Source organism: Tursiops truncatus, chromosome 3 (genome assembly GCF_011762595.2).
Source record: "Tursiops truncatus isolate mTurTru1 chromosome 3, mTurTru1.mat.Y, whole genome shotgun sequence".
Taxonomy (NCBI): domain Eukaryota; kingdom Metazoa; phylum Chordata; class Mammalia; order Artiodactyla; family Delphinidae; genus Tursiops; species Tursiops truncatus.
In genome coordinates, this window is record NC_047036.1 from 47,955,821 (window position 1) to 47,980,154 (window position 24,334).

General features: G+C 41.2%; 1 protein-coding gene across 1 annotated transcript in view; it reads left to right on the forward strand.

Annotated features, from left to right (window-relative positions):
- Positions 1–295: 295 nt before the first annotated feature.
- ZSWIM6 (zinc finger SWIM-type containing 6) overlaps positions 296–24,334 on the forward strand; it is a 203,989-nt gene continuing 179,950 nt past the window's right edge. Inside the window, exon 1 of the mRNA XM_019929999.2 lies at positions 296–971. Coding sequence (XP_019785558.2) covers positions 311–971 — 661 coding nt within the window. The 5' untranslated portion in view covers positions 296–310. The remainder of the gene's footprint in view (positions 972–24,334) is intronic.

Here is a 24,334-nt window from a genome sequence, read left to right on the forward strand (position 1 = left end):
GCAGTCTGACATTCTCACAACCCTTCGGGAACCCAACCCCAGCGCCCCCGCTACCCCCGTGTCCGCTGAGCGCTCTATTTATGTTTCAGTCCAGCGATTTGCATAGGCCCCGCCCTTGGCCCTAGGTTCCCCTATCGGGGCCCCGCCTCAGCCTCGACGTCACGGTGAAGGCCTCACCTCTTGTGCCCGTACAAGGAGCGGCGGGCCCTAGATGGCAGCGTGGCGTCGCGGCGGCGTGTGCGTGTCGCGCTTCCTTGTGCCGTTTATAGGGTCCTGGCACTTCCGCTGTCGGGTTAGAAGCGGCGCGGTCATGGCGGAGCGCGGACAGCAGCCTCCTCCCGCGAAACGGCTCTGCTGCCGGCCGGGCGGCGGAGGCGGTGGCGGCGGCGGCGGGGCCAGCAGCGGCGGCGGAGGAGCGGGTGGCGGCTACAGCTCTGCCTGTCGGCCGGGCCCGCGGGCGGGCGGCGCGGCGGCGGCGGCGTGCGGGGGCGGCGCAGCGCTGGGGCTGCTGCCGCCGGGCAAGACCCAGAGCCCCGAGTCGCTGCTGGACATCGCGGCGCGCAAGGTGGCTGAGAAGTGGCCGTTCCAGCGCGTGGAGGAGCGCTTTGAGCGCATCCCGGAGCCGGTGCAGCGCCGCATCGTCTACTGGTCCTTCCCCCGCAGCGAGCGGGAGATCTGCATGTACTCGTCCTTCAACACCGGCGGCGGCGCCGCGGGCGGCCCCGGAGAAGACAGCGGCGGCCCCGGCGGCGCGGGCGGCGGCGCGGGCGGCGCAGGCGGCGGCGGCTCCTCGTCCTCGCCGGCCGCCACCTCGGCCGCCGCCGCCGCTGCCGCCGCCGCCGCCGCTGGGGCCGGGGCCCCGTCGGCGGGGGCCGCCGGGTCGGCGGACGGCGGAGACGAGACACGGCTGCCCTTCCGCCGGGGCATCGCGCTGCTGGAGAGCGGCTGCGTCGACAACGTCCTGCAAGTCGGTGAGTCACGGGGCAGTCGCGGGGCCGTCTGTCCGTTCGTCAGTCCCTCGGGGGGGCGCCCGCCCCCTCCTCTCCCCTCCCCTCCCGGCAGCCCCTCAGCCCAGCGCGCGCCCGCACCCCGCCCGGTGCCCTCACCGTCCCGGATAGTCCTCCAGAGCGGAGCGCCCATTTCCTCCCCGCCCTCCCCGCCCCCTGTCTCCCCGGACGGGCCAGCGCGAGGGGGAAATGAATCAGCAGGACGCGCCCCTCCGCGGGGTCCGCGGGGTGGGTGTCGGGTGACCCCGGCCCGCTCGGTTCCCCGCCCTTCTTCCGGGGAGCACGTCCTGGAGGGCTGCTCGCCTGTTTTGGGGGGTGAATGTGGACAAAGGCACGGGGTGACGGCCGGGCTCCGGCGGAGGGTGTCTGTGGCGGGGCCGTGCGGGGCGGGGGAGGGAGCGCGGGCCGCACAGACAATGCCGGCCGGGGCCGAAACGGCGGCCGGGCCGCGCTCTGCGCTCTCCCTCCTCTCTCCCCTTGTCTGTCGCTCGCTCGTCTTTCTTTCTCCTCTTCCCCCCCTTTCTCACCCCCCGCCCCTTCCATTTGAGGGAGGGAAATACATTTTAATGCCACTCGGCTGGCTCTTTTCTCCTGGCTTCGACGGGCTGGCGGCCGCGGAGCTCCGGGGGTCGCTGCGGCGTCTGGACTGGCCCGGGCGAGCTCCACCGGCCGCCCCGGGATTTAAATGTCCTTTCCTCCGCGCCTCTCCGTCTCGGGGCCGCGCGGCGGGCTGGACCCATCTCCTGAGGGACCTCTCCCCGCGAGGACGCCCCCTAATTAAAGGGCGCGAGCCGGGCCGGGAGCGGCTGGTTCTTCCCCGTTCCGGGGGGCAGCGGCGTGCCCGGGGCTCCTGCCGCCGGAGTTCGGTTTGCGCCCGGGGGACCGGGGGTCGTGCTCTGTGCGATCCGTGGGGAGCGGTGACGGGCTTGGCGCTCTCGGCCGGCGGCTGCAGGAGCGTGAGGCGGAGGGGCTCCGCGGCCGCTCCCGCGTCCCTCCCTGCGCGACCGCCTGGCAGCCGGGCACGACCCCGCACTTTGTTCTCATTTTCAGGTTTATTTGTGCCCCTTTCAGTTTTCTGTCACCCTCCGAAAAGGGGAAACCAAACAAAAGAGTCTCTTTATTTCTTTTCGGGGCTTGTAAAGTAGAAGATATTTGACAAAGGCGAGAGTAGGACTTGTGGTTTAAAGCTGCACAGCCCTTCTTTTTCTGACAGACCATGAGAGTTTTCTCAAATACCGAATTCTAAAAGCTTTCCCTGTCCTCCCCCTCCCCCCACCCTCCAGTGTGTTTTTCTGGTCAGATATTTTTTTCAGCTGTAGCGCTGGGGATGTTTTGAGCTGCACGGAAAAGAACAATGCTATAGTGAAACTCCCCTTTCCCCGTATTTTTCTCCTGATTGCAAAACGACGTATTTTCTAACCCCCCCTTCTCATATTGCTGTCTATTTAAACTGTGGTGGTGAGCACGGTTCCTAATGAATGGGGAGAGGTTTGGAAGCATCACTGCCTCTGATTTTTTATTTAATCTTCTCTTTCCGTAGTCAGTTCCTTTTATCCTTCTCTTTGGGAGTCGGGTGGGGGGCTGGTGGGGACCCAAGAGAGACTTAAAGATTTGTTTTAATCCTATCTGGTTACTTTGAATTCTGATGCAATCTGCAAACGTGATTTTCTGCATGGTCATTTATTTGTAAAGGCAGCCCCCAGTGTTGCCTTTTCTAGGTTAGATACCCCTTTCCTTATGTCTAGAGGGGGTTTTAACTTCTGAGGCCATCCATTCTTTAAAAAAAATCTAATTAACAGCCTTTCAAGTTATTATGCCCCCCCCCCCCCCGTTTCCTGCCTGGTTGAAATAGATTGAAGCACATCCATGGTTTCTCAGTATAACTAGTTTGTGAGTTTTTATGGCTTGGCTGGCAATGCTGAGTTTTTTTTTTCCCCCTTCTGTGCTTGACTCTGCTTGCAAGCAATGAGGAATGACAGGAGAGCACATAGGGAGGGTTTCTTGGCTGATTGCATTTAAGCCAGGAATTCACTGTGAAAATAAAGCCAAGGGACGATAAATAAAAGATGCAATCTTCTCTAGGAGACAGACACACAGCGTGGGCTTTGCCTGCTTTCATTGGTGAAGAGGCCGGGGTGAGTTGTAAAGAAAATAGTAACTTTCTGAATAGTCCCGGGAGGAGAAGGAGGCCACTGAATGGAGCTGGCAGTGGTTGATGTGAAGTAGATGCTTCTTATATAGTTTGAAGAGTTGACCACCCCTTTGGAAACACTTAACATACGTGCTAAACAAGTGCTGTACAAATTGTGGAAAATATTCTTTTTTCCCTTCTGAGTTCTGCCAATTTCCTTAACTTCCAAGTTGTATTACTTGTTGTGCCAGTCAGCTTAGAGATGGAAGGCTGTTAAATGCCTGGCAGCTGGCACTGAGATAGAAAACTTATGACCAAGATTTTTTTTCTTAAAGAAGAACAGAGAGAGTGGCTAGATTAACCATCTAATTTAGCTCTGAGTGGTGGTTTGAATTGGAACTAACATGAAGCTTAATTTATGATTTTGTGATTTGAGGTAGAACCCTTTCGCTTCATAACCTGAAATGGAAAAGAACAGAATACTCTGTTGATAGCATCATAAGCAATTTTCTGCTATTGCAAAATTACAAGTTTGTTTGTACAGGAAGTATTCTTTGACTTTTGTAGAGATGACTAAATTATAGATACAATACAGACAATCTAGTTGTTGGACTTTATTTTACACTTACAATGTTGAAGATTATTTAAGGTTATTTTACACTTACAATGTTGAAGATTATTTAAGGATTGAGGGACAGAGAATTGGGATTTCCTGGAAATTAAACATACTTGCTTAGTTATTATTTTCCAACTAGATTTTAAGAAAAAGAAATTTAAAGGAAAAGAAATTAAACCTTTGATGTAGCAGCTGTAAGCAATATTTAATTGGTACAGAGCTGTTCATCAGTTGATTATGGGAAGTTTTGGAGGCAGTGTTGTTGGCTTATTATTGTTAACTAATGATATATGGGGTGGGAGCTATTGCTGAAGGTAAGGTGCTTGTATGTAAATATTATTGACAACATTCCAGTAATGATTTAGAAGTCACATAAATTTTCCCAAAAATTTTGCCTGGGAGAGAGCAGGCAAATCCCTAATGGGACCTGAAACTTGAATTGTTAAGGAAGAGACAGATATAAGTTACCTGATTTAAAAAAATCTAAAAGTTTCTGTAGGATTGAAAACATGATGAACCAAGTTAAGCAACTAACTGGGGCAAATATTTGCCACATGTTTGACCAAAGGCTGGCAGGTAATTCCTAAAAATCTGGGGGGAAAAAGACATGAATAATCTGGTAGAAAAATGGACAACACATTTCAGAAAGAAATGCAAATTATTAATAAATGTATTTATCTTCACTAAGAGAGACACAAAAATGACATGCCATTTTCATCCACCACATTGGCACACAGGTAGACATTACCCAGAATTGATTGAGGAGGTGGGAGAGTGGGATGCTGCCTCCCCTGATGTTTGGCACAATCTTTTTGTGTCATTTCTAGGAATTTATTCCATAGATATATTGATATTAGTGCACAGTGATGTTCATTACGGTGAGTGATGCTTATTGCAGTATGGTTTGCAATACTGAAAATCTGGAATCAAGCTAAATTTCTATCAGAAGGGAAGTGGCTAAGTAGTACTCAATGGAATACTATGCAACCATGAAAAAACAAAGTATATTTTTATATACTGACAAGAAGAGGTGACCAGCATATTTCATGTAAAAACAAGTCAATTCTATACTACAAAGCTACAGTAATCAAGACAGTGTGGTACTGGCACAAAAACAGAAAGATAGATCAATGGAACAGGATAGAAAGCCCAGAGATAAACCCACGCACATATGGTCACTTTATTTTTTAAAAAGGAGGCAAGAATATACAATGGAGAAAAGACAGCCTCTTCAGTAAGTGGCGCTTGGAAAACTGGATAGCTACATGTAAAAGAATGAAGTTCCTAACACCATACAGAAAAATAAACTCAAAATGGATTAAAGACCTAAATGTAAGGCCAGACACTATCAGACTCTTAGAGGAAAACATAGGCAGAACATTCTATGACATAAATCACAGCAAGATCCTTTTAGACCCACCTCCTAGAGAAATGGAAATAAAACCAAAATAAGCAAATGGGACCTAATGAAACTTAAAAGCTTTTGCACAGCAAAGGAAACCATAAACAAGACAAAAAGACAACCCTCAGAATGGGAGAAAATATTTGCAAATGAAGCAACTGACAGAGGATTAATCTCCAAAATTTACAAGCAGCTCATGCAGCTCAATATCAAAAAAACAAACAACCCAATCCAAAAATGGGCAGAAGACCTAAATAGACATTTCTCCAAAGAAGATATACAGATTGCCAACAAACACATGAAAGGATGCTGAACATCACTAATCATTAGGAAAATGCAAATCAAAACTACAATGAGGTATCACCTCACATCAGTCAGAATGGCCATCATTAAAAAATCTAGAAACAATAAATGCTGGAGAGGGTGTGGAGAAAAGGGAACCCCCTTGCACTGTTGGTGGGAATGTAAATTGATACAGCCACTATGGAGTATAGTATGGACGTTCCTTCAAAAACTAAAAATAGAATTACCATATGACCCAGCAATCCCACTACTGGGCATATACCCTGAGAAAACCATAATTCAGAAAGAGTCATGTACCACAGTGTTCATTGCAGCTCTATTTACAATAGCCAGGACATGGAAGCAACCTAAGTGTCCATCGACAGATGAATGGATAAAGAAGATGTGGCACATGTATCCAATGGAATATTACTCAGTCATAAAAAGAAACGAAATTGAGTTATTTGTAGTGAGGTGGATGGATCTAGAGTCTGTCATACAGAGTGAAGTAAGTCAGAAAGAGAAAAACAAATACCGTATGCTAACACATATATATGGAATCTAAAAAAAAAAAAAAAAGGTTCTGAAGAACCTAGGGGCAGGACAGGAATAAAGACGCAGATGTAGAGAATGGACTTGAGTACATGGGGAGGGGGAAGGGTAAGCTGGGACAAAGTGAGAGTGTGACATGGACTTATGTATACTACCAAATGTAAAATAGATAGCTAGAGGGAAGCAGCCGCATAGCTCAGGGAGATCAGCTCAGTGCTTTGTGTCCACCTAGAGGGGTGGGATAGAGAGGATGGGAGGGAGACACAAGAGGGAGGAAATATGGGGATATATGTATATGTATAGCTGATTCACCTTGTTATAAAGCAGAAACTAACACACCATTGTAGAGCAATTATACTCCAATAAAGATGTTAAAAAATAAAATACAAAAAAAGAGAAAATTTTAAGCGAAAATAAATAAAGACAACTCAACAGTTCATGTAGTATGCTGCAATTTCTGTTTAAAACAAAAAAGATGGACTTGCATATAGGTGTATAAGAATGTGGAAAATGTACACAAGCAACCAGTGGATAGTGAGTATCTTTGGAGGAGGGCAGTCAAATGAATGGGCAAAGTTTTGGGGGGAATTTTAATTTTCATTGTTATTATGGTTGGATTTTTCTTAAAACTAGCAGCATATACTTTTGTAATAAGAAATCTTAGGATCGTTATCCTTGTGTTTTTAATTAACACATTTTTTTTTGTTTTGGGGGGGGTGTGTGTGTGTGTGTATGTGTCCCCTTTCTGAAGAACTGGTGTACACTCAATTTTTTTTTTTTGAAACACCATTTCCTTATTTGTGACTAAACAATCATTTAAAAGCAAGAAATGTCTAAACAAAACTAGAAACTAGTCTTTTGTATAAGGAAGGAGCTAGGTTTTTTTGTTTTTTTTCTGGTTACTTTCGGGAGAGAAATTCTGTTCATACTTTGTTAAACATTCTCATGGTCTTTTCAGATTTGTTACTTAAAATTTTATGATTTAGGGGGTAGCAAAGCAGTAAAAGGGGATCATTATTAGATTTAAGATGGTTAAAATTTTAATCAGCTAACTTAAGGCTAATTTGTTGGCCTGTGAGTATTTTGATTTTCTTTACAGTCCAGAGATTATTATATAAAGATGTGATTCTAAATGCACTTTGAGAGTTAGGTGTTTTGTTTATTGATGATAATATAGTTAATTGAATGTAATTTTGAGATTAAGGTAATGATATAGAACAAATTTGAATGAGAGCCCTATGCTCGTTTTGTCTTTTGGTTAATGAAAAATTACACAAAAGGAAAAAAAATTGAAACTAGTTGCATGTGTTTTTTTTATTGTGGTTCTATCTGAGTTGAGATGTTTGATTTGCTTACAATTGATTCTTGAAAGTATTGAGCATCTCAGATGTGCTCAGCATTGTTCTGAGGGAGTTTCAATTTTAGGTGAAGCAGTCTTGAAATTTTTTATGATACTTGGTTCTCCAGCGGTTAGTATTGGTCCAATGAAGAAATCTAAAGTGTTTGGGAGACAGAATACTTTTCGTAGCCAAAATATTTCAACAATACTGGAAGGTGGAATTGCAGATTTGAATTAAGCAAATATTTCTACTCTTGCTTCAGTCTTTAATTTCCTGCCCTACACACTTGTATTCTGAGTACACCCTGGAATTGAGGAGGAAAAGGCCACCCACATTATTTTAACTGTGCATTGAGTTTCATCCTTTTTGCAGATGAGAGACTCGGATACCTTTCCTTCTTAAAACATCAGGATTCCGTGGAACATGTTGTCTAAAGAACAATTATTGCAATTAATTGAACAATTAAAGTCAGTGTTGTCTTAAGTATGTCCTGGCCAACTGTTAAGATGTTTATCTGTTTATCCTTGGCTTCTTTTCTTCTCACAATGGGTAATCAGTTACTGTCAGTTCCAACTCTAAATGTTTGGTCTGCAAAGATGCAGGGCAGCATGTCTTTTTTACTCAGAATCATATTAAGAGTTTACTTAAGAATGTGTGATTTTAGCTAGTAATATGTTCAGTGAACAGGATGGCAATGAAGGAATGACTGATACTTTCGTTTAAGAAAGCTGTCCCTTTTAAAAATTATACGAACGGGTCTGTACTAATTCCAAATGCTTATGTGCTTTATATTTTTGTGTTGGAAAATCGGTTTTCTTCAGTGATGCAAAATGAATTTGGTACCTTTATTTTAAGAAGCTTATGTATACATATGATAAGACACACCCGTGTTAGAAATTTTTATAGGGGCCATCATTTAACTTGAACTGCTGTTGACCTTCACCTGTTATTTAAGAGGACAAATATCCTACAAGAGAAAGCAGATTATAGGTAAGTATAAACATCTTAGAAACAAAGCAGATTATAGGCAACAATTTTTTAAATGGTAATAAACTACATGGAGCCCACAAAACCATTTTCAGTTACCTTTCAGATTACTATTATATAGTTTGAAAAATCATGCTTTCTCGCAATAAAAATGTAATCTAATTTTCTTGGTTTATTAATTTTTTGATGTATGTAAATATTACTGTATTTATTACTGTAAATTAGAAAACATGAGCTATTTCCTCCTTATAGTGAATGGAAAGACTCATCTCTTTCTGAGAAATCAGTACCAAGTGGTAATTTGGAGAAATATGTTACATAGTCTTGTCCCATGGAAAGAGACTTGTTTCCCAATCCTAGCCAGAGTCTCAAAAATAAAGTGTGTTAGATTTGTTTGAAAAATCTGAGTGTCCTTCCACTTTTTGCTTTCAGCGCCATGTGTTCTGCTAAGAATTTCCTTTGTACATGGTTTTCAATTCTTTAAAAATAGGATGCTTCCTTTATTTCTTTGATCTAGAAAAGATAGCCAAAGCAAGCTTTGGAGAGAACGCAGTGCAAAATCTGCTTTTCATTTTGAACTTAAAGATTGACCTTCAGCTGATAGTAAGTGAAGTCTGTTGGAAAAGGGTATGCTAAGTGTTTTATATTTGTGGAATTCTTTAGTGATAATTAGTTTTTTGTCAGCATATGTTACATATATTTATTTATGTATTTATTTGTAACAAATTTGATGTTCCCAAGTGAGAGAAAAGGAGACAGATGAACCTAGGTATCATTTGAGTATCACTACCCCAAGCGTATTTCAGTGACCTCTGTGTACAGGTGCACTCTTCTGTTTCTTCTTAAATATGCGAACGGATGAGATTCTGTTTTTACACAATACTCTTGCATGATAGTTATTATCTACCGGTAGAGCTCTGAATATTTGTACAGCTAGATTCCAGCTTCTTCCATTTTGCTCATTAGAAAACTGAGGCCCAGACATGTTGAGTAATTTGTCCAGAGAGGCATAGTAAATTGCAAAGTTAAACGTGGAATCTCTGTTTTTCCACTACTCAGGCTGCCTCCTAATTTGCTGGGAATGTTTGGTAAACTTAAGAAAATCTCAGAAATCAGAACAAGCATATAGTGAATGTAAATTGACTGTGCTGTTGGAGAGATTATTTGGCTAACATTTCATTGAATGTTATAAAAGTATTTCTAGATAACATTTTAGTTTCAGGCCAGATTCTAATGACTTCAGTTAAGCAGTGATTCTGGCATGCTTAGTACATGCTAGTATAAAACATTCGTAGACATTTGGAAACTGTAGAGACGTTCTCTGATGAGATTAAAGTTCAGGAAAAGTTAGTTATGATTGCTAGCTGTATGAAACTCTGTTACAGTTGGTGTGAGTACACATGACTGTACGCATACCTCCTTGTAATACAGAATTTACTAAAAGTTGAAAATACTACATACACAGGACGATAGAAGTCAATACCCAGGAAGAAATTTGTCTATTCTGAACGTAGTATGTATATGAAAACTTATTCAGTAGTGTCTGTGTTTGACCTGTTTTTGTACATTTTTCAGTGTTTGCCAGTGTCACCCCACCCTCATCGCTAGTAACTAGTACTATATACATAACCCTTAGGTACACTTCTTTCACGTAATTGATGTGGCCTCAAAGCTTTATTAACATCTCTTCATAAAGACCTTGTATTATTTCGGGGTTTTCTTTATTGTACTGAGCATGATTTACAGTGAGCCTCTTAATACTGCTGTATCAGCATTTCCAGTCAACACTTTCAGAGCACTTAACCATGTGCCAGATACTGCTCCAAGTACTTTATATTTCTTAACAGCCCTATGAGTTAGGTACTTTTATTATTTTCATTTCACAGATGAGATAACTGAAGCATAGGGAAAAAGTGCAAGTAACTTTTGCCCAAGGTCACACAGCGTGGTAAATTATGGAGCTAGACACAGCCTCTCTGGGCTGGTACTCTTACCCCCTAAATAATATTACTTGTGATGTGTCATCGTTAACTATTCTAGAAAGTTCATCTTCATGTTTATAGTCTCTTACTTTTTAGGGTAATTTTTCACAGCCAGAATTTCACAGCCAGAAATAATATTACTTGTGATGTGTCATCGTTAACTATTCTAGAAAGTTCATCTTCATGTTTATAGTCTCTTACTTTTTAGGGTAATTTTTCACAGCCAGAATTTTAAATTGTGATCAGAGCTATGATTTTTAACATGTATTTTAAAAATTTGATTTGAAAAACTGCACTTTAAAAATACCTTTTGTGGGACCTACTGTATAGCACAGGGAACTCTGCTCAATGTTATGTAGCAGCCTGGATGGAAGGGGAGTCTGGGGGATAATGAATACATGTATATGTATGGCTGAGTCGCTTTGCTGTGCACCTGAAACTATCACAACATTGTCAATCGGTTATACTCCAATATAAAACAAAAAGTTAAAAAAAGTGCCTTTTTGTGAACGAACTTCAGCTTTGGAAGATGGTTGTGTGGGGTGATTTTGATCATCATTCATCAGACATTTTTAACTTTTGAAGGAGGAGTAACTTGCATGTTAGATCTAATTGCAATATATATGTCGCATATATACATTTATCTTGTACAACTTTTTGAATGTTATGATTGAAAATTATACTATTTCTTGTGCTGAGAAAAAGATTTAATTTTCTTTGAAAGAGATAGGTAATTGGAAGGATGTTAATTGGAAGGATGCAGTAGAACCTGTCAGTACATCTAAACTCTTACCAACTGAAAAAGCTGATCAGATAAATTGGAAGCTCATTTAGTGAATTAATGCGCTTAAAGTTCAGGTGACTCACTGCCTGGTCCTACGTTATTTAACAGTCTGTTTACTTAAAGCATTTTTCATTGTTAATTGGTGTCAGATCTCTAAGGTTAGAAGGTATTATGGAAAATAATGTAAGAAGATAGTACATAGAATGAGTCCACAGAATCAAGATTTAAATTCTCTTAATTACGTTAGTACAATTTAGAATGCTACATGTGCCATGTTGTAGCTGTTAAATATTTGCTGACAGTGATCAGTATTTTTATAAATGAAGTATAGGTATTTTATCATTTCACTGTAAAGGGCAGAGCCTGGAGCCTCTTCTGGTGTTACTGTTGGTCTTTTGGTAAAGGCTGGCAGAAGTTGAAGGTAGCACTGTAGTATTTGGTTACGTTGAACCTTTGTTCCTGCTACTGCTTTATATTAACTCATTTCTACAAAGAAGATGGTCATGATTTTAATAAATATTTGTCGTAAAATAAACTGCTAAAACACAAATACCAGAAGTTTGTAATCAGATGTATGTGAGAGAGGACTTTTTTAAAAAATAAGTTTACCTTATTTCTTTAGGACTTTGTTTTTTAATTTAATTTAATTTTTTAATTTTTAATTTTTTTTTGTCCATGCGGTGGGATTGAACCTGAGCCTTCAGCAGTGGAAACACTGAGTCCCAACCACTGGACCTCCAGGGAAGTCCCGGACTTTTTTTTTTTTTTTTGCGGTACGCGGGCCTTTCACTGTTGTGGCCTCTCCCGTTGTGGAGCACAGGCTCCTGACGCGCAGGCTCAGTGGCCATGGCTCACGGGCCTAGCTGCCCCGCGGCATATGGGATCTTCCCGGACCGGGGCACGAACCCGTGTCCCCTGCATCGGCAGGCGGACTCTCAACCACTGCGCCACCAGGGAAGCCCCGGACTTTGTTTTTTTTTTTTTTTAAAGCATTCTTCAAGTTTCCTTAGCACTTAGGATTTTGAACTCCTGACACCATAGTCTAGTTCTCTTTTGCTTTTTAAAAAGGTCTCTCCTACAATTATCACCTGTGTAATTTTTGTCTTATATTTTCTCTAGACCATGGTAAAGCTGAGGACTGAAATGGCCAATGGCTGCTTTGTGATGATGGCAGAATCAAGTGAGACTTGAGGGTAGGAGTGAAGGGAGCCTCTGAACCTAACCTGCCTCAGAGCTCAAGTATCTTTCTTCTTTTCCCTCCTTCTCTAATGCCCATGCTTTTTCCCTTCCTTTCTTGGGCACGGGGGAATGGAGTGGGGGAGTGAGGAATAGTAGAGAGTGGTAGGGAAAAAGGCAAGAAATCGGAAGAGGTAAGAAATACCAACCAAGAGAGTGTGTTCCATTCCTTTCTTTCCCAGCCACTGTCCCCTTCCCTTCAACCTCCCTCGATTTAGGGAAATAAAGCTGAGGTCACAAGGACCTATGTGTTCCAGCTGCTGCTTGGCTGCTATTTTTAGCCTGGCCCTCCATCAGGCTGGCACTAGGCCATGATGGCATAGGGCCAGCACGTTGTGGGACTGCTTGGCAAATGTCAAAAACTTAACTTTTCAGTTATTAAACTGAACTAATTTTTGTATATGTTCTGTGTTATGATATTCTACTTACCTCTACTTTTTCGAAGTGGGATGTGCATTTTTTAAGAAAGGATTGATTTTTGATAGTAGTCATCATACTGTGATAACTATTTTAGATAGGAGAAAGATTTAAGAATTGCCTTATCAGGTCAGACATATATCCTGCTCAATAATTTTGGTTTTGTGGTGGCACCAAGAGGTGTGAGATTTGCCTGATTAATTTAAAATGCCTTGGCCATCTTTAAAATTGCCATTCCTGTTGAAGTTGTAGAGTCTGAATTGGTTTATATAATTATAGGTGTCATTAGACATTAAAAAAAATGTACTTCTTTTTTCTACAGTTGTCAGTGTTCTCTTTGCTAACACAGTTGTGTGTGTTTAGGTTTGGTTAATGCTGTAAGAACATGTTTAGCAAATAAAAAGCTTACTATTTATTCTAGTAGGGCGTATAGGTGGGTTTTGGTTGAAGTAGCAGTATCTGGGTCTAGATTCTGTATACCCTAGAGCCAGTATTATGTGGAGTGTATTTGCAAACTGAGTTTTAAACTTTTGGGTGCACATGTGAATTTAAGAATTTACTTGATTATCAGTTGTACTCAAAATGAAAAATATGTTGTATTTGTTCTTGTATAATTTTGGAAAGAAGTGAAAAGAATGTCACAGTGTGAATCTGTAGTATGTTTGGAAGGGACTTTGGTAAGAAGAACAGTATTTATATTCTTTCCATAGTGGTACATAAAAAAGCTGAGGGTATGTTAGGGATGATTTTCAGTGTACCATGGACCACACTGAATGTGAATAGAAACAGGGATGATGATTATTATTCACTTACTCAGTGAATTGTGGTATAATGTACTTAGATCTGTTGGATGTCAGGATAACATTTAGCTAGTGCATTGATGTGATGCCCTTCTTAAGGTAACAAAATAATTGGCCAGAATAACTAGGAATAGAATCAAATTGATTTTTTTTCACTTTGTCTTTAAGGTAGTAATTGGACAAATTTTGCTGCCTTCACTTTTTGAAATAAAGTTTAAGGTGAGGGATTTACTGAAAGGTGACTTGCTGGTCTAATGGCTTAGAGAAGGCAGATGTTTCAGAGTTAATTTAAATTTTTACATCTTAAAATGAGATGCTTCCATTGTGGATAAGAGCAAGTTGGGCAGCTTACTCTTGCTGATCCAAGAATATTTTGTTTCTTAGAGTGAAAACAAAAATTTCATTAGGGAATATAATCAGAATGTCTTGGGGATAGAGTACCGAGTACATTGAACTATATCACAGTGTATTAATTATACCATGTGGTGTCTTTCTGCAGTTAGAGGTTATGGTAGGTGTATTTTCCAAAAGTGGCTTGGAGATAGATCCACTGATATATCTATGTATGTTTCTATAGATAGGGGTGTGTGTGTGTGTGTGTGTGTGTGTGTGTGTGTGTATGCACACATATATATATATTTATAATATGATGCTTAGAGCATTATAATCTACTGGATGGTAGTAGGTAAGTGACTATCTTATGGATCCGTAATGTAATTTAGATTTCATTTAGGTTAGTCATGTAAATGATGTCAGCTCCAGTTTAACTAATAAACTTGATTAAAACCAAAGCCCAGATGGTAGTTTGACTAGTGCTGTTATAAGCAAAGTGCTCAAATGATGTTCCTTATTGGAACTTGTCAGAGCAGTTTCTTTGCAGTTTTTGTGGATCTCTCTTAGCAACTTATTAAAAAGGCATTTTGTCTAAGCTGTTTCATTAAATAGCAAGGAATTCCAGAGTATTGGATAGTATTGCATTTTTGCTTTCAATAAGAACTATTGCAATGGAGAAATTTTTTTTTGAAACTCTTTATTCATTTTAACAATTTGTGAAAAAATGCTTTTATTTTAAAATGGACAGATTTTTAAAAAAATTCTGTTTCAGGGCTTCCCTGGTGGCGCAGTGGTTGAAAGTCTGCCTGCCGATGCAGGGGACGTGGGTTTGTGCCCCGGTCTGGGAAGATCCCACCTGCCGCGGAGTGGCTGGGCCTGTGAGCCATGGCCGCTGAGCCTGCACGTCCGGAGCCTGTGCTCCGCAACGGGAGAGGCCACAATAGTGAGAGGCCCGCGTACCGCAAAAAAAAAAAAAAAAAAAAAAAAAAAAAATTCTGTTTCAACAGTAATTTTAAGTTTCATCCATAATTTTTCATGCTCATTTATTTTCCAGAATTCGTTTTCATAGTTTATAATTTTAGATGTGTTAGAAAAAAAATTGGTGATGTAAGAGCCAGTGACTGAGTTTATTCAAAATTAGGTGTATGTATTAGGTCTGAATTTGCATTAGCTCATAGCTTAGCAGTGGCATTGTCTTTTGATTTTGATAAATCACGAGACTTCAGAGTTCTTGTGCTCTTGTATGAAGTTTATTTTTTGACACATAAGGATATGGTTTGTATTTTTTAAACCTTGTAACTGTGTGTATGTGTTGTGTGTGAACGCCTGTTTGTGCGCCTGCGTGCATATGCGTGCGTGTTGGGGTCTTGGGAAGGAATGGTGGTAAAGATGGGCTAAGTGGTGGTGGGTTAAGGCCAGAAAAGCACAAAAAATTCAAGTAGCCATGTTCAGATATAGAGGGTCCCTTTCCTCCTCCCTCTTCCGGAATTTATATTTCACTGGGCTGCTTATTTAATGTTACGAAAACTGTATTTTTTACTTACTCTCCCCCCCCCCCCATTCTTCCTGTTAAAGATAGTAACAATTCAGGGCTTCCCTGGTGGCGCAGTGGTTGAGAGTCCGCCTGCCGATGCAAGGGACTCGGGTTCGTGCCCCGGTCTGGAAAGATCCCACATGCCGCGGAGCGGCTGGGCCCGTGAGCCATGGCTGCTGAGCCTGCGCGTCCGGAGCCTGTGCTCTGCAACGGGAGAGGCCACAACAGTGAGAGGCCCGCGTACAGCAAAAAAAAAAAAGATAGTAACAATTCAGAATGTAATGTATGCAGTGTATAATGGCCAACTTATGGTGGTTTTATGGATGGATTGGCTATTGCATCTCTAAAAGGCTAGTTTTTAAAATTTACTCCTTGAGTTGCAGTTCCCCTCTTTGATCCTTTACAGTTGTGGAGCAACTAGTTTTCTCTTTACTTTTGATTTGCCTTTTTAAGTTTTAGAATTGAGCTTTGAACCTGGCTCTTTCAAGAAGCCTAATTTATTATTTAATGTAGAAAATTCTGTGTCTTGACTCTTTCAATAAGCCTTACCCAGGAAATCTAGAACCGTCATACCGTTTTTAAAAAAGATATAATAGTAAATCAAGTTCATAAGTATACTCTGGTTTTTTCTCAGTGAAGGTGGGTAGACCTTCTGACATTCTGCAAGGGGTTGTTGTAAAGACTGACACTGGCCTGTCTGATTCATGGCCCTTTCCAAACTTGAGAACACAGCTGTGGAACTCATCTTTAATGTGAAAATTGGAGAAAATGAGGGATTGTTTCTTATGAGAAATTGCAGTGTGTAGGATTGTAGATTTCTAAGCATCTTTTATAGAGGGGAGCAATAATTAGGCTATCGAACAACTCAGAATATGAAGTGCTAACAAATAAATGTAAAAATATTCTGCTATATACTGTTCTTTTAAATAACATTTTATTTATTTACTTTTTAATGTTTATTTATTTGGCTGTACTGGGTCTTAGTTGTGGCACGCGGGATCTTCATTGCAGCATGCGGGGCTTTTAGTTGCAGCATGCGGGATCTAGTTCCCTGACCAGGGATCGAACCTGGCCCCCCTGCATTGGGAGCACAGAGTCTTAACCACTGGACCACCAGGGAAGTCCCTGCCGTATACTGTTATAGGGTCATTTTGAGTTTGCTATTGTTTAGTAGATATTTCTAGTCTTGTTTTTTAGGGTGAGAATCACAGAGTATTTAAATAAAAAGTCCCTTTTTGGAGTTGAAATATAAATCTGCTAGAGTGAAAAAAAATACTGGTAAATTTTAAATCCAGGACAGCCAACTATTAATAGTGTCAGTGAAGTGTGTGTATAGTAGACATTGAAATGTCCCTTGAATGAATGGTAGGCTTAGATTATATGTCAGTATTTATGTGTACCTGTATGAAATTCTCTTAGTTGAAAAAAAATAGCTCCAAGTTCCAATTTCTGTTTGATTTTCTAAATCTGAGTTGTCTCTTAGGAGGTATTTTGAATAGGAATATGACCACAAGATAGGAAGGTTGGTTTTTGAGACTTTATTTTATTACCAGCAGTACATTTATACAAATACCATGTAAGGTTTCTTTCTTCTTTTTCTTATTTGAGGGAACTTTTTCCTTCGAGCTTGTTAACTTGTTAACAGTATCAGCATCAGCCAAAAAACTATTCTGAAAAAGCAGTTTATTTATTAGATGGTTCCGGCGTCTACACAGAAAATAATTCGGGCATTCCTGTGTAGAACAGTACTTTTGGGTTACCAAAGCAAATAACTTTGAATTTTAAATACCTTCGAGTGATTAAGAGATTGCTTTTTCCTTTTATTTGATACTTCAATTTTTGTTTTTTTAAACAAGGTCATTGGAGCACTTTTTAAAAATAATTAATTAATTAATTAATTTTTGGCTGTGTTGGGTCTTTGTTTCTGTGCGAGGGCTTTCTCTAGTTGCGGAGAGCGGGGACCACTCTTCATCGCGGTGCGCGGGCCTCTCACTGTCGCGGCCTCTGTTGTTGCGGAGCACAGGCTCCGGACGTGCAGGCTCAGCGGCCATGGCTCACGGGCCCAGCCGCTCCGCGGCATGTGGGATCTTCCCAGACCGGGGCACAAACCCATGTCCCCTGCATCGGCAGGCGGACTCTCAACCACTGCGCCACCAGGGAAACCCCTCAAGTTAAATTTTAAGAACTTAATATGAACTGAAATTTTGGTTGTGTATTTTTTTCAATTCTATTTTTGAGTGATCTCATACATCATTGCCCTTGAAAGCTGTGCTGATGTGACCTGGATGACCTGCTCCACACTCTTTTCTAACTATCCAGTGAAAGGCCTGTTAATGGCCTTTGTATACTTCTAATATGTACCACAGAGCTTTTCATTTTCTTGTATGTGCTCTTCTCATGTGTGTACATGTGTTAAGAGTGGACTTCATGTATTTGTTAAGAGTGTTATAATCAGCTTGTGAACTTTGGACAGGCAAGGATCAGCTCTTATGATATGTATTGCAGGCAGGATGATGTTGCCTGTGCTCTCCCTGTGCAGAACCTTCAGTGGCTTCCCTTTGTTCAGAGGACAGAAGTCATTCATGGGTGTGCAAGGCCTAGCGTGGTCCAGCCTGGTCCCTCAGGTGCCTTTTGCACACTGTTCTCCCTTGCCCTTCACTGCCTTTGCCCATGTTCTTTTTTTCTGCTTGGAATGCTCTTCTTTGCCTGATTCATGCCTTAATTGTCAGCTTGGTTTAGAGAAAGCTCCTAGCAAAGAGTTCTCTCCTTTGTAACCCTAATCATAGTTTCCTATGTGAATTTTTTGTCTCCCCCATTAGACTGTATGTGTGTATGTCTATATGTATATATTTTCATATTCACAGTCCCAATAAAGCCCTTTGCACATGGTTGACTCTCAAAAAAAGTTTGTTGAATAAATGGATGAAGGCAGTGGTGTTTTACTTGGGAAATATTTTTCTGACTCCGGGAAGAGGCAGTGCTTTTACTCAGTGGCTCGATCTACTAGCTGTCTCACACCTGTCCCACAAAGAATATGTCAGTTTGAAAAACGTAGTCTAGTTTTACGTTTGTGGCCTCTTTTGGCCACTCCCAGACTACCCAAAGGTACTTTTTCATTTGTTTCTGCTGTTAGAGGGACTTCCTTAGAAGAGTTTGAGAAGCTCCCTAATCAAGGTCAATTGTATTGGTATGGGGGTTTATATAACATGGATTGAGAAATTCAGTTTGTCATACATAAGTTACCTGGAAAAAAACAAACAGCCGAAGGTTTTGAGAGGATGGTAGGGTGTGTCGTTAGAGCAGGAGACTCACCCATGTTTGTAGGTCAGTCCTCTTCTTCAGTCTTTTTCTCAGTTCTCTTGCATGAGAAGCTGTGTTCCATCTTGGTGGGCAGGGCACTGGCCTTGAACGGAGCTCACATGCAGGGTCATTGTGGGCCACATAGCAGGTCTGCATGCAGCATCTTTTTCTATTCGTTATTCTGTGCGTTCTTGCCCGTGCTTGAGCTATTTCTCTTTCAATTTTTTTTGTCCTGCTATCTTTGATCCGGCATGTTAATCGAACTCAAAAGGAGCAGGCTAGAATGATGCATGTAAGAAATATCAAACAAGTATCTGCCACTTGAAGTTATTTCTGTCCCATTAAAGTGATCTTAGACAAACTTGAACTTTTTTCAGTATGTTGTTTGGGGTGGGGTTGGGGGTCAACTCTTATTTGAAACTTGTGTTCATTTGCTGTTTTATGTAGTTGCAGCTCGTCCACTTTTACATCAGCAGTTCCGTGCTTTACAAGCATGATCTCCAGCCCTCATAACAACTTTGGGAAGAAGGTATTCTCTTTGTTCTGTGGCTGAGGAAACTGAGACATGAGGTGGCTAAGTCACTTGTGCAGGAGCACCCAGTGGGTCTTTGCTAGATGTCTTCTCAAGTGGGATTTTTTTCACTGACCCACCTTCTTTCTAAGCATTGCTAAGGGCAGCTTCTCTGCCTGTCTGTGCATGAAGGAAACCATCCAGAGACCTCCTTGGTCTGTAACACCACTCAAAATCAGCTCCGACCTTTGAAAAATGTTCCATGATTTCTGGAATGTGCTATGTTTTATTTTTTTCTCCTTGATAGTAGAAATGGTCTGATGCATAGCATCTTCTTGCTTCTTGGAGCTGATACTATACTAAGTTAAGTATGAATTTTTTCTTTGCCGAGCTTTAAAAAAAAGAGTTTCAGTCACAGTATTTGATGACATTAATAGTTTGGCTTGAAACAGTAACATTTTCTCTTTCATCAGTTCCTTGATTTTAGTGGGAGACTTGGGGGCCATGGATATAGGAGATACTTCAAAGAGAAGTTTAGTATAACAGAAGCTGTGTGAGGCTGCTGAGGTGCACACAGCAGTGTTACTAGAAGGCAGTTTCAAGTGCTGGTGGGTTGTGTTAGCAGCCCTGTTGATGGAGAGATTTAGCAGTTTGCTGAAGTACGGGGACATTCTCTTCTTATTACTAAATTATAGCCTGAAGACCTGTGTAACTCTTAGAGCAAGCCTTAAAATTTTCTTTCCTTCTTTTGTTTTTAGGAAACTCCTCTGTTTGCAGGTGAGGAAAGATTAGATATGTCTTTCCAGGCAACATCCACGATCTTTCCCTTCTCCTATTCCCTCCTGTGTGTAACCATGAGACTATATAAAGGAATATTTCTGGAGGCTATTTAATCCACTAGCCTGAGATGCCAAGACCTGTATTTTTTGAGTTGAGAGTAGGTAGTGTAAGGGTGTGCAACCTGACTGACTAATAGATGATAGGAAATAAAGTCGGGACACTATCCTTCCCTGTAAGACACGGATTATTAGATTTGCCTTCTTCTGACCTCATTCCTGCTGCCCCCATACCCTCTGCTTGACTTAGTGAACTGCCTGTGGGTTCAACTTTCATTCTATAGCTGGGTGTATCTGCAGCAATTATAGCTTACTATGTAGACTGGTCACAAGTTAAAAGTTTAGTAAATCTTATGTAACTTGTCATAGTTTTAGCACTTTAACTTATTTGAGGTATATGTTTTGATTATCTGATTTACAAAAGTACCATATAAAAGTCCACCTATGCTGTATAATTGCTGAAATACTGAGTAGCTCTGCTTAATTATGACCAAGTTATAGGATGGGTACTCTCTAGAGTGAATGGTTCAAAATGAAATAACTATATGCCTGAAGTGTGATGTGACACCAGATGTTTTTAAGCCCCAAAGGTATGTAATTATCTCACTACTCTTGCACATACACACAAGTATATTTATGCTTATGGCAAGAGTTTTATATGCAAAAGAAACCACTTTCTGATAAGTGAAGGAACAGTCCATTATTATTATTATTTTTTTAGCAGTCCATTATTTTTGAGGGGCTCAGAGATTGTTTGATATTAGAGGCACCATTTCAATCTCCCTGTATTTCTTTAGGGTATAATTTAAATTCATACATCACTGGATTCTAGAGTAAACTGGTATCAAACTGTAAATTTCAAATATTAAGGATAATTTAGGGAGTTTCTCAAAGTACCATGTTTATGATTTATAGTCTGCCTCTGTACCCAGAGACTTGTTATATATCCCATTCTTAGAGTCTTATTTTGATCATCAGTTGTAATAATTAAAGGTAATAAATGTTGTACTGTGGCTTCCTACTGAAAATAACTTTTGTAGTCTACTTAAATTTTTAATTTTGTATGCAGGTTATCTGTCTGGTCTCTTTCTATAGATCATGAAGAATTAAGGGTAGTACCTCAAGCTGATTTGTCCTTTCTATTTTTCTTTTTTTAAATAAACTTATTTATTTTTGGCTGCGTTGGGTCTTTATTGCTGTGTGCGGGCTTTCTCTAGTTGCTGCGAGTGGGGGCTACTCTTCGTTGCGGCACGCGGGCTTCTCATTGTGGTGGCTTCTCTTGTTGCGGAGCATGGGCTCTAGGCCACGGGCTTCAGTTGTTGTGGCTCGCGGGCTCTAGAGCACAGGCTCAGTAGTTATGGTGCATGGGCTTAGTTGCTCCGCAGCATGTGGGATCTTCCCGGACCAGGGCTCGAACCTGTGTCCCTTGCATTGGCAGGCGGATTCTTAACCACTGCACCACCAGGGAAGTCCTGTCCTTTCTATTTTTAATTCAGTATTAAAATAATTTTTTAATCACATTAAAAATGTGACTTAATATTTTTTGTTTATCACAAGTCTGCTGTGCTGTTATTGAATAAAGTGATCAGGTTATATTAGTTTCCCCTGTCAAAGGACCAGATACTTCAGTTTGGGGGTTTGGTTGGTAGTTATGACTTAGCTTCCTGTTCACAAACACAGGAGATGACAATTCATTCCTTAGTTTCGGGACTGGTGGAGACCCATAGTGGCTGCTAGGGCTTCCCTTGGGCTAGAGAAAGGAGAGTTGAGATACTGCCAGCGTTGAGATACTGCCAGGGACTCCAAGTAAAATAACAGTGATGGTAGCTTACCTGTTTACAATGTAATTCTCTTGAGAGGCTTTTCTTTTTTTTTTTTTTTAATACAATATTAAGTGGCAGGAGCCAAATGTTAACATAGTTTTGTAACTGTCAGTACAAACATTTGAAGCTTTAACTTCTTTTTTTTTTAATTAATTAATTTATTTATTATTTTTGGCTGTGTTGTGTCTTCGTTTCTGTCCAAGGGCTTTCTCTAGTTGCAGCGAGTGGGGGCCACTCTTCATCGCGGTGCACGGGCCTCTCACTGTTGTGGCCTCTCTTGTTGCGGAGCACAGGCTCCAGACGCGCAGGCTCAGTAGTTGTGGCTCATGGGCCTAGTTGCTCTGCGGCATGTGGGATCTTCCCAGACCAGGGCTTGAACCCGTGTCCCCTGCACTGGCAGGCAGATTCTCAACCACTGTGCCATCAGGGAAGCCCTGAAGCTTTAACTTCTTAAAAAATATAGTTCACAAGTAATTTGTGAAAACAGCATAGTAGAGCAATGCCACTATGCTAAGTATCAATATGTCCAGTAAAGAGACTGGTGAATTTCTATTCATCTATATTTGTGCTGTCTGATGTGGTACCATTTGAAATGTGGCTAGCCTGAATTGTGATGTGCTGGAAGTGTAACACATGCAACAGAATTTGAAGACTTAGTGCAATAAAAAGAATGTAAAATATATCATTAAGGGCTTCCCTGGTGGCGCAGTGGTTCAGAGTCCGCCTGCCGATTCAGGGTACACGTTAGTGCCCTGGTCGGGGAAGATCCCACATGCCGCAGAGTGGCTGGGCCCGTGAGCCATGGCCGCTGAGCCTGTGCGTCCAGAGCCTGTGCTCCGCAACGGGAGAGGCCACAACAGTGAGAGGCCCGCGTACTGCAAAAAATATACATATATATGTATATATATCATTAATAATTTGTTGAAATGAAAATATTTTGGGTATTGTGGGTTAAATGGAGTGTATTAATTTAAATCAATTTCACCTGTTTCTTTTTACCTTTTTTAAAGTGGTTACTAGAAAATTTTAAATTACATTTGTGGCTCACATTTTTCTATTAGTGCTGGTCTGTAGACCCTTTGGTCTCATAATAAGTTTTTTTTTTTTGTTTGTGCACGCAGTTCGGCTATGATTTGGTTGCATACTTGATTTTAACTTTTTGCCAACATAAATCTAAACACCGTATAGTGATTCTTAAACCTTGGTTCCAAGACACTGTACTTTAATTGCCCTTCAAATTATTTGGGACTGTTGTTCAGTCTTAAATTTCTAAGGTCGAAGAACCATCTGCTAACTGATTGTTTTCTAGTTTGAGATTTAATTGGCTAAGTTATTTGCAGTAATCAGAGTCTATATCGATGTTTTCTTTATAGAAAAGTTCAGTGGATTCGTTCTGATATTTAAAATTGAGATTTTATTTCTTGGTAAGGTATAAAGTAAGTGCTAAAATTCTGTTTTCTTTTAAAAACCATTCCTTAGAAACCTATTGGCCTCTGTAATAATGTAAGGAAACTATCTTAAAAGTTTGGTTTTTTTCATATGAAGACAGGAAGGTGGGATTTCCTTGAATTTCACAGTGTGTTTTGGATTTTATTGTCAAATGAAAAAAGGCAGTGATGGTTGCACATGTCTGTGAATATAATAAAAACCATCAAATTGTATACTTTAAATGGGTGAATTGTATGTACGGTATGTGAATTATATCTCAATAAAGGTGTTAAAAAAAAACAACAACAGAAAAAGAAAAAAGGCAGACCAACTAAAGATGGCCAGTTCTTTGTTTTGTCTGTTGTAGAAGTTTTCAGAGTGTGGTCCCTTGTTCAGTAGTGTCAGCATCACCTGGAAATTTCTTAGAAATGCACATTCCTGGCTCCACTTCAGATATACTGGCTCGGAAACTCTGGAAGTGGGGCCCAGCATCTGGGTTTTAATAAAAGCTCCTCGAGTGGTTCTGATACATGCAGAACCACTGGCTTAATATACTCCTTAGGGTCCACCCAAGAAAAGGGAAACCACTCTTAAGGTTTAAAAATAGGAATTCCGTTCAGCGGGTTGGTTACACAGATGATGGAGGAGCTGAGACAGCAGGATAGGATGGTGAAGCAGCCTAGAGATTAACAGCAAGGGGAGAACAGTGTCGCTAATGGTAGGGTTATGGGAGCCCGGCAGCCAGAGTCACTCTGAGGAGATTGGAATCTCCTAGTAGTAGCAAGAGCCATGAAAGAAATACAGCCACTGCTGGGAACACTTCCTGAAGTAGAGAAGGAGGGACAGAAATATCCTGGCTCCATTGTTCCTCCCACCTGCCCATTCTCCGCCAGTGTTTCCCAAAGACTGAACCCAGAGAAAAGCCAGCTGACCTAGCTAGGAGCCTGAGAAATGATGTCTGCAGTGATCAACTCTCCTGAGATAAAGAGCTCTCATTGATCTGTGGGAATAGGCCCATGACTGGCACATCTGG